General features: G+C 32.9%; 1 protein-coding gene across 1 annotated transcript; it reads right to left on the reverse strand.

Moving 5' to 3' along the window:
* Positions 1 to 3,194: 3,194 nt before the first annotated feature.
* On the reverse strand, positions 3,195 to 8,140 carry LOC149374872 (2-hydroxyacyl-CoA lyase 1-like). Its single transcript, XM_089590677.1, has 4 exons — positions 7,908 to 8,140; positions 7,538 to 7,591; positions 7,226 to 7,422; positions 3,195 to 3,355 (listed from the first exon to the last, which is right to left on the reverse strand). Exons 1-3 carry the CDS (start codon positions 8,138 to 8,140, stop codon positions 7,347 to 7,349), a joined length of 363 nt encoding a protein of 120 aa, XP_089446803.1. The 3' UTR covers positions 3,195 to 3,355; positions 7,226 to 7,346.
* Positions 8,141 to 10,619: the final 2,479 nt, after the last annotated feature.

A 10,619-nucleotide genomic window follows, 5' to 3' on the forward strand; every position in this document is an offset into this window, starting at 1 on the left:
ATATAAATAGCGAATATAAAAAATGGTTTGTTTTTACATCTTACAAGAAATATTCACTTGAAATATCAAAGTACAGTGAGAGTTTTGCTTTGAGAATAACAACCAGAAGTATAATATATATAAATTCAAGGCAAAATGATGTAAAAATACTCATAATTTGTTACTTTAAAAGTAAGATATTTACACTGTATAAATTATGCTCTCTTGTACAGAACAAAAATATATAATACGTGTTAGAGGTAGCATTAAATTCGTTTCTTAACTGACAATTGTTTAATACGTCTTTCATATATACTTCATAAACAGCTATAATAGGAATTCATAGAATGTATAATGATATCTAATTATGAATTTTATTTCTTAGGAACACTATGCATATACAACAACAATGAAACGTTCGTGATTTCTTTATTTTTACCAACGCCAAACACTTTCTTTCCTAAACTATCATATTTTTTCCAATGGCCTGATAAAAACTGGCAGTATGTTACATAATGAGTGTGACTGTATGTACTTTTTGGATGAATGTTACTCATAAAACCTGATAAAAAAAATGTTTTCTGTTTTATACAAACACTAAGTGGAATTTCAGACAGTTTCGTTGAGCTTTCATTATGTGTTACTATCATGAAAAATTTTTTTATATCATACTCAATGACTGTTTGTCCTGAACATGTATTACATTTGCCATGAGATTTTTTAAAGTTTAGAGATTCTAAAGTCTTGGTTTAAGTATGTAGAAATTTATCTATCCGACAGTAAAGTATGCGATCTGACTTTTCAAAATGGCACTTTTGACAAGTGGTTTTTTTTATGAGACTAGAACAACCAGTCATTAAATTTCGTAAGTAATCAATAATATCATTATTTAAAGATATAGTGTCCCCGTTCAAAATACCGACATCTGATAATATTGATACGCGAGACTCGTACAAATGTTTTAAATGTTTTTTATCTACATACTCACATACTGATTTCAAGAAAACATTAGAATTTAATTTTAATAAATCGTTTACGTCTGACTGAAATAAATTGAAAGTATAAATGAAATGAGCCAACAGTTCCATCAAAGAATCAAAAATACTCGTGTTATTGAAGTAATATTCTCTATTAGCAATTTTAATTGGTAATTTACTCCCATTAACAATTAGCTGCTCTTTGTAAGAGTAAGTTTGTTTCTTTGCATAAAACGCTTTGAGTGTCGGCTGAGGGTCACAATATTTTGTTAATTTTTTCTTTCTACCTTTTTGATTAATTAGATCTTTATGTATCGGAATTCTGGCAGCATTCGATAATTTGGGCACATCTTTAATTGGTGTTGACTGAGATTCAAAATCATGAGCAGAAAAATCATCACCATTCAAAAAATTTTCATAGTTTTTACTGTAATTATGATCATTCAATTGTGACTTTATAAAAGTTTTCATGTTACCATTATTCTCTGAGCAATTTACACCCTCTGAAAATTCTTGATTTTCTTTGTCCGCTCTTCCTCTCCAATTTTCCACCAGATTCAAAAAACTGTAGTTTAATAAAAAATTTTCTAGCCCTTGTTCACTCAAATTATTTGAAGAAATGTAATCCCGACTGTCTTGTAATATTTGTTTTACATATTCGGAATGTTTTATGATAAACTCTTTTGGAGACGTATTTTGAGTTTTTACGGCTTTCTCAAAACTGTCGAATATTTTTAAGAAGTAATCTTTCGAGCTAAAAGATTCCTCTATTACATCAGTATTATTTGGCAACAGAGTACTAGTCCAAACAGGAAAAAAAGATAATAAATTCAGCAATGTTTTCAAGAAAGTCATACTTTTATATGGGTTTGGTAATTGAAAAATGTCACTGTTAGAAATTTTGTTCCGTATTGTATTGAATTCATCAATAAAATATTTGTATATTTCTGAGTCATCTTTACAAAACCAACAACTGAAATCAGGTTCATCGTTAAACTGTTCATATTCAATATTTTTTGTAAAAATGTTTTCAAAATGTTTAATGGAAGTGTTACTAATACTTTTAAGTACTTCTGATCTACTAACGTTAAACTCATGATTTTGATTTGTACTAAGCAGAAAAAAAGTTAGGTATTTACACATTTTCGTAAAAAACATCCAGTTTTTTAATTCGATTAAAACTATGACACTTTTATAAAAAAAAATCATTTACAAGTGAATTCGCGCAGAAACACTCATTGAGAATGATTTTCACGTGTAACAAGAGTGGAATAATATTTACTTTCAATACACATAAAGATTTCACGTTATTTTCATTTTTCAAAAACTTGAAAAATGAATTGCAGTATTAATTCAAAGAGCACAGATTGTATGCTGAATTAGTAGCTTCGAAAATTTGCTTCGCAAAAGGTATAATAATACATTTTGGAGCAGGAACACCTTCTTTTAACCACTCGCAAATGAAATAGCATAGAAAGTCAGTATCTGCACGGTTCAGAAGACCTTGCCATAATGGTATTTCTGTGTTATTGATTTTACAGACAAGGGAGCAAAAAAATATTGGATCAATGTCACAAAAGCATTCAATTTTTTTGGTAACAGTATTAGAAATAAAAAAATAAACAGGAACATCTATTGTTCGATAATTGACTTTCCATAAATTGATTTGCTCAGGCCATCGGTACATAGCAAGTAGCGGTTTTGCGTTTAATTCTTTGATAAATGGAATAAAGTGTTTATCAAGTAGTAATGATGAAAGGTCATCGGTGCTTTTTTGATTGTTGTCAAAAGTGACAGGAATTTCCATTAGCACTTTATCGATAGAATCGTCTTTTATTTTTAATATTAGTTTCGACAATATTCTATTTCTATTTTGATATAATTTTTGGTGAAGATTGTGCTTTGCAATTTTGTAATTGAGGATTTGACAAAAGCTTTTTCCCACACTGGATCGGATTCTGGTTTTACCAACAACTTTTCAGTATTGAGAAAAATATTGATACTACTTAGCTTTTCTTGAATGACATCATCTGCTATTGCTGGGGGTCTCCCTCTTTCTTTTAGTGATCAAATATTGTTTTTATCAGTTTTCTTATTAATTTGACCTTTTTTCACAAAATCTGTAATATGCCGGTAAAAATAAAAATGTACCTAATTATTAGGTAATGATAATTTTTTATAGTTAGGTTGAGTATAAAACAAATTATTTTTTATTACTTACACAATTTTTTTTTGTCTATTACTTTTGCTAATTCAGCACAAGGGCGTTTTTCTTATGAGGCTTTAATAGTATCCTGGAGTTTTGATTTTGTACACAGAGTAAAAATGCTTACTGGTGTTTCAGTGCTGTGCTTGATTTTTTTGCTCATGAGCCGTATTTCACTGTAATCCACAGATCTCTAAAAGTTAAAAATAGAAACTCACTTTGCTGCTATATAAATTATTTCATAATTTTTCAAGAAATCGAAAATTAATTTTCTCTTTGTAGTAAATGTATAAAGTTTCCATGCAACTTAGGTATGTACATGCAACATTATTTACATCCATGATCGATAAATTAGGACTATACCTAACGATATACTTTTGAACTTGTCAAGACAAGCTTTTTTTATTAAACTCTCGATAGAGCTTAATGACAGAAAACACTATGGAAAAAAATGTGCAAGTCGAGCACTGTTAATTTTTAGTTATCAGCAGTTTTAGTTTAAAAAACATTAAAATGGGTCCAACCGGTCGACCAACACAAATTCCTTTTTCCGAACGGTACAAAATCTTGAAAAATTTAGATATATTTTTATCAAACGGCGAACTAAAAAAAGAAAAGGACAGTGTTTGGAAACAAGCATGTAGTCAACTATGCAACAAAATACAGGCACACACATTATATTTATCAATCATCAGTAATCAGCATGGGATTTTAGATAATTTGAGGGCTTCGAAGAAACTGAACATTCTTAAACATAATATTAATAGTGTAACTTATTCAAAGAAAGCAAGCAGACAAAGCAAAGAAAGTGATGATGAGAATGATGATAATCCCAATTGCTGTTATAGTTTGCAGTTAAGCATCGAGTTGGATGAAAAATCCTGGGCTAGTATAAAACCTTGTGAAAAGATATACAAAGATGGTAGAAAATACATGTCTTTGCAAGAAGGATGGACTGATATCATTGCAATGGAAATTTTCTCATTGAAAAAATTACCATGCGCTTTCGCGTTTAAAACCAATCATGTTTATTCATCGAACTCGTCAGACTCGGACTTGTATCCTTTTTTTACATTCTTTGGGCAGTGCAAAGAATGCAAAACCTCGATCCATGGGAAATGTAGTAATTTATATTCCACTGCAAGTGAAATAGTACAAATACAGATTTCTACATTTGATACGAAAGACATCCCACACAGCAAAAAAAGAAAATTAGCTGGTAAAAAAGTCATTGAAGCCAAAAATACACTCAAGTACGTAAAAGCTAACAGATACAGAAAAGATTAAGCAAATAAACACATGGAGTATGGAGACATCGAACCCCCTTTTCTTCAAAACTCACCAGTGTACAGAAAAACTAGGCAGAGAGCCGTCGAGGAAGCTCTCAATATAACTGGCCCATCTGATGCTTTCACAAATTTGCAGCACATAATGTCGAAAAATCCATCTATTCGATTTGTTTAACAGCATCCATTCACTGTTAAATATTGGACTCCAGAACAGATTAAATTAGGGCAAGATGTCTCAAAACTTGGACGAGTTTGCATATCAATAGACGCTACAGGGTCGTTGGTGAGAAAATTAAAATTTCCATGGCGAACGAGTAGGCACATATTTTTGTGTGTTAGTGTTATCCAAATACTGGGAAAAATCATACCCCTCTTTCAAATGTTAACAGAAAAGCATGATACTAATTATTTGAAATTGTGGCTGTCAGATGGTCTGAGAAATGGAATACCGATTCCCGATGGAGTGGTATCGGATGGTGAGCCAGCTCTTTTACATGCTATTTGTCTGGCATTTAATCAATGCACATACAAACAATATTTGATTATTTGTTTTGCTTATATTTTCGATACAACAACAAAACTAAGATCCTGTTACGTGTGATAAGACAAAGCTCACGCAACTAAAAATGCCACAAAATGGAAATGCTTTCCTAAACAAGATACCCGAGTAAAAGATTTTTATGTCAGAAGTATCGCTTTTTCAATCGATATAGATGATTTCAAATTATTGCAAGAATTCTTAATGTCTATGTTTGTAATATCAGAGATTACTGTTTGTGATTTTGATTCAGAATGTAGGCAACGAACTGAATGGCTGATAAAAAAATTTACAGACTTCAATATGGATGAGTATGAATGTGACGTAAAATACCAATTGAAAGAAGATGAAATTAAAGATTTTATGACAGATAATGCAATAATCACTTATATAAACTCTATTTACAATAATGCTCTAAAATTAAGCAGTACAACTAAGAATGCAACATCAATGCCTAACGTTTTTTACTGCCCTCTACTCAAGAGTCACATTTTTTATTTGTACGCTCCATTCTCAGCTTTTACCAATGTTATGCAGAAATATTATAAATCTGATACTGGTCCATCATCAGCTATTTCTGAAGCCTACTTCAAGGATATTAAGAATGCTAAACATTTTTCCTTGCCATATATGATAAATAAATTCGTGGTAAGTAATTTGGAGGCAATCAATAGAAGTATTAAACTTGCAAAAGCGTCATTGATTAAGGAGGAATTGCAAGCATTGCATCTAGGTATTTGTAAATATTCACCAGAAAAAAAACCTATTAACTGTTTGTGTATGGATGTGAACTCTGAAACTACACTAAATGATCTAGTAGATATACAATTGTTGACTTCAACTGATGAAATTGCGTTTGTCGCAAGTGTCGAAGAGATAGATGATAACAATAGTAATGACAGTCTACATCTATTAAATACGAAGAACAATATGAAAGTCGATGATAGCATGCTTGATCTTTCAAATGATGACAAAATAAGTAATTCAACTGTAAGCGAATTAGAAGAACAAATAAGTGAAGGGGAAATCTACACCAAACGAAAGTACTTGGAGAGTTCTGATAGTTCTTGTGAAAATATATTTAGACCATATTTTTTTTAGCAACTGAGAAGAGTCTTATTCAAAATGGGTCTAAATTAGCACCTTAGTCAACGACTTTGTACGAAAAACCAATTAATATTTACAACACCTGCCCTATAGACAGTATTTTTAAACTATTCACTGCAGCTTACTGTTTTTTCAATTCTTTCAAGTATTTAGTAATGGATCAAGTTTTATTTAAAACAAATAGTTCAAAGTTTTTTCGAATGATTGATGAGTACACGAAAGATTATTTCAAAATAAATAATTATGACAGCAGAACGATTTTTTGCATAAATGAGTATAAACTTAAAGAAAAAAACCTTCAGTTAGAAGTTGATTGTCGAGATAATATTCTTACTCTATTCTCAAAATGCGTGGGTGATACATATTCTGTTAAAAAAATCTATTAATGCCATGCATGTTCATTTACTAAAACAAGAGAATATAAAACTTAAGAAGTAAATACTTATTTTACAAAAAATGCTAATTCTTTATCAGGTATACAAGACTATTCAAATGCTATGTATACGAACGATACCAAATGTTTTAAATGCAATGAGAGCTGTTCAGAGTTATAAACTAGGTTACTACATGTGTTTAGAATTAGAAGTTAATTACTTGATAGATAAAAGCAAGGACTTGAAAGTAAACTTGAAGAAGATACCTACAACTTTGAATTTGAAAAATGAACTGTACGTATTAGTCGGTTTAGTTGGATTTAACGAACTTCAAACAATATTACACTATTACACTGTCATTAAATTACCTAATGGCCAGTAGGAAGAAAGAGATAATTTGAAAAATATTTTTAAAATTAGAAATAAAAACAGCCAATATGAAGTGAAGCCTGCATTACTGTTGTACATTCGAAGAAACGTGTATGGGTAAGTATTACTATTTCAAATTATAATAAAAACTATCTAGCCAAAATTCACTAATAAAATGTACTTTTAGGAGCAAACTAACGAATATTTTATCAAAAAATCTTAAAGAAGATAACTGATAACAAGTGAAAAAAATTTCCAGTCAGTATCTAACTACGAAAAAACTCAATGATTTGTCAGAATGAAATGCAACTATGTAAGAGACACTAGTTAAGTAGAACAAACAGAATTTTCATAATTTACTAATGACCAAGGGCTTATTTAATTACCACTTATGATTATGGACAAGCACGAGACAGCAATTATAGTCCCTTCAATTTTAGTCCGAGTCTTCGAAGAAGCATGGTTTCAACAGGTCCACAAGCCGCCTGCGAGCTGCCAGTCGTTTATTCATACAATAGCCAAATTGTAGACTGCGTACAAGGTGTTGTGCATGTGTCGCGATTGTTTCCCTCCCTGAAAACAACTAATGATGGTTTTGATTATTGATTGCGGTTTCATAGTATAAAACAATTAAAAATAATTAAAAACACAACGATACTACACAATTTTTCTTATGAAGTTCGTAAATCTTTGATTACCCATGTGCATCTTGATATTTCTTATTTCCATTGAGCTTCGGGCAGCAACTGGAACTTTAAATTTATGTTAGTCATGACATTATACTTATTTAAATGTTAGATATACAAAATACACACTACTGTGAATTTACTCTTTCTTTTTCAATGCTGGTTTTATATTATTTTTTAAATACAGATTTTTTTAAAGTATGAATAAATAAAGTAATTCATCAATGTATATTAATTTTTGGTATTAATCGATGAATTTTTATAGAAACCATTAGGAATTAAACAGTTGTTAATCAGATATGCATCTCATGTGAATTTGTATATACATAACGAGCAACGGAGTATAAGAAATCATACAAGACTGATTGAGCGATACACCTACCGGTTCTTCTTCGCGGCATCGAGCTGTCTCCACCCTGGGTCGTCCCTGCTGAACGTGTAGCCCCTCTTCCACAGCGTCTTGGTTAGCATCTCAGCCGACAGTCCGACGCTCGCCTGGATCGCGTAGCTAGCCGCCACTGAATTGTGCAGCTTCTCGGCACAGATATAAACCTGACGATATCGGATGAACTTAACGTCGGCTTCGTATGGCGGGAGCCGGCCAAAGTGTAGCATCTAGTTGATGCGGGCGAAGAGCAGCAGAATGATGTCGCTGCGCAGGAAGGCCGCGAACTCCGAGATTCAGCGCTGGCGACGTACGCCGGATCTGCGTCGGGCACGACGCCCTTACCCATGAGCGCAGACAGGAAGGGCAGATCCGCATGTAGGCCGCGCCTCTGCCAACGACGACGAGGGTGATCATGTCGGCAGCCTCGTCGATGAGGCGGACGTCCGGGAGGACGAGGAATGCCTCAGGAATGAGTCGGGCCTAGGCGCCGTCAGCCTGCTTGAGCAGGATGGCGGGTAGGTCGAGGTTAGCTGCGCCTTACAGCGGTGGTGCACAGTTTTACAACGTGTGTACCATGTGTATTGCGTTTTTCCTTGTTCTTTGTTAATTAATATGTAAAGAATGCGTATATTTATACCTGGCCTATCATACGTGACGAGGCGTGGCCTTCTCGACGCGTAGAGGGATGAGGAAAGTGTCCAGACGGCGTGCTCGCAGTGCAGGTGGCTGGGCTAGACCTGGTTTGACTCCAGAAAATCGCTGATGCCCTCGTGACCCTACCAGTCAAAGCCACTGACAACCAACTATAAATAAGATTTGTACAACGTAGTTGTGTCAAATTCGTGGAAAAACGTGTTTAATTCTTTTTTAAATTATATTTTACACAGAAAATTTGAAATGTCGAAAAAAAAAATTAAACCTAGTTCACAGCCTGCTGTATATTCAATATTCTACAAAATATATTTTTGTCGTAGTAGAATTAATAATACTCTGTCAAAATGTCATTACCTATCAAAAGTTGTTGATTAGTTGGTCCCAACTGATGATACAAATGCCAACCAGTCTTTAATCTTCGCACATCTCCCTTAGTCACATCTAAGACCCATTAGTCTTATAAATGGTTTGATCGGTGTCCGTACTGTGAAAAATTGAAAAACAAAATAAAAAATATACATGCCATAGCTCGCACAATTTGTAATACTTTCTTATTAGAAGAGATAAATCGCTTATTGCGAATTTATCTCTACAAATTTTCCAACACTATACACAAAAAAATTATACTTCACTTTTTATGAAAATTATTAAATGGATGTGCGCAGAGATATTGTAAACACAAGTAGAATTAAATTTATTTTTAAAATAAATTCAGATACGTAATTACTTGATGCTCAGTCCTGGCGATACAGCACTTGGCTCCAGTATCACTGTCGTGAGATACAATGCCAATGGCATCTTTGGCAGTAGCCTCGAAGATGTGCAGCTCAAAATTTAGGGTTATTATGCGACTGATCAGGGTGGGATCAGCCTGCATGAGCTTAAGCAGCCCGAAGTGGCCAAACTTCTTCATTTTCTATTCGTCAACGTAGCCAGCTGAACTCGCTGTACGGATCTCTGAGAGCAAAAAAATCGGAAGACCGTCGTCTACGAGGCCTTAAGTGATACCTTACTGGCTTTCTTTTGAAGAACAATAGATAGATAGAGACGGCGCGGTGCTTAGTCGGTGGGCAAACTTTGTCCTCTGAAAAGGGGTTATATTGGTTATACAAGATATATTTTTCTAATACTACCGATTAGAGGAATTACAGGCAAAACTACACAGGACTCGCAGTTCGCAGTTCGCAGTATGAGTGATGCCACCCTCACTGGCGCTAGACACAATAATAAATACAAATTATTTAATTAAAACTGAAATTTGACAACAGCCGTATATTTATTTTATTTGTATACTATACACTCCAAACCGTCCAAACGCAAACACTCCAAGGTCCAAACTCAAAAACTTTTAACAAACCACACTATAGTGTGTATACCTATCATTGTATGTGTTACTACATATATATATATATATATATATATATATATATATATATATATATATATATATATATATATAGGCTTTTATAACATCCCAAATGCAGACGATTTTGTTGGAGCGAATTTCTCGCGCATGCGTATTTCAACATATAGATGATATAGATATAGTATATTTGATATGGTAATACGCAAATAAATAAATATTTGTGCACTACATAACTGTTAATAGTTTAAAACAACTCAAGAGTCAACTTTATTCTGCGTGTTACGCGGAAATTAATGGCGTTCTTGTAACTAAGCTGCGAGTGATAGATTTATTGTAATGGATGATTGAAAATTTACCCACTCTATTAAAAATAACTACGTGGTTTACCACGTAGTTTTTGTCTCAAAATGCCACATGGTTTTTAAAACCAGGTTTTGTAATACCACGTGGCTTTTTCACCAAGAAGCTTAATAGTTTTTACAAATATTATTTTCTTCATCCTAGTTCTTTTGATAAATTTTTTTCTTGTCTTGTTATATGCTATCGTTATAAATACTTTTACAAACAATTTTCTGAGCGATTTCTGTTCCTCTATTGAAAAAAATCGCGTGGTTTCATCACGTGGAAAAACTATGTGGTAAGCCACGTGGTCTTAAATCATAAATCACGTGGTTTTGTTTCAAATT

The sequence above is a fragment of the Copidosoma floridanum genome, unplaced genomic scaffold (genome assembly GCF_036245765.1).
Source record: "Copidosoma floridanum isolate Cflo_tuat_1 unplaced genomic scaffold, Cflo_Japanese_pri ptg000013l, whole genome shotgun sequence".
Classification (NCBI taxonomy): Eukaryota; Metazoa; Arthropoda; class Insecta; order Hymenoptera; family Encyrtidae; genus Copidosoma; species Copidosoma floridanum.

Excerpts from the sequence above, each read along its gene's own strand:
- LOC149374872 (XM_089590677.1), bottom strand. The coding sequence starts at position 8,140 with ATGCTACACTTTGGCCGGCTCCCGCCATACGAAGCCGACGTTAAGTTC. Across the intron at positions 7,592-7,907 it reads GATGCCGCGAAGAAGAACCG|TTCCAGTTGCTGCCCGAAGC; the intron begins GTAGGTGTATCG and ends ATAAATTTAAAG. Across the intron at positions 7,423-7,537 it reads AAATATCAAGATGCACATGG|TTGTTTTCAGGGAGGGAAAC; the intron begins GTAATCAAAGAT and ends AACCATCATTAG.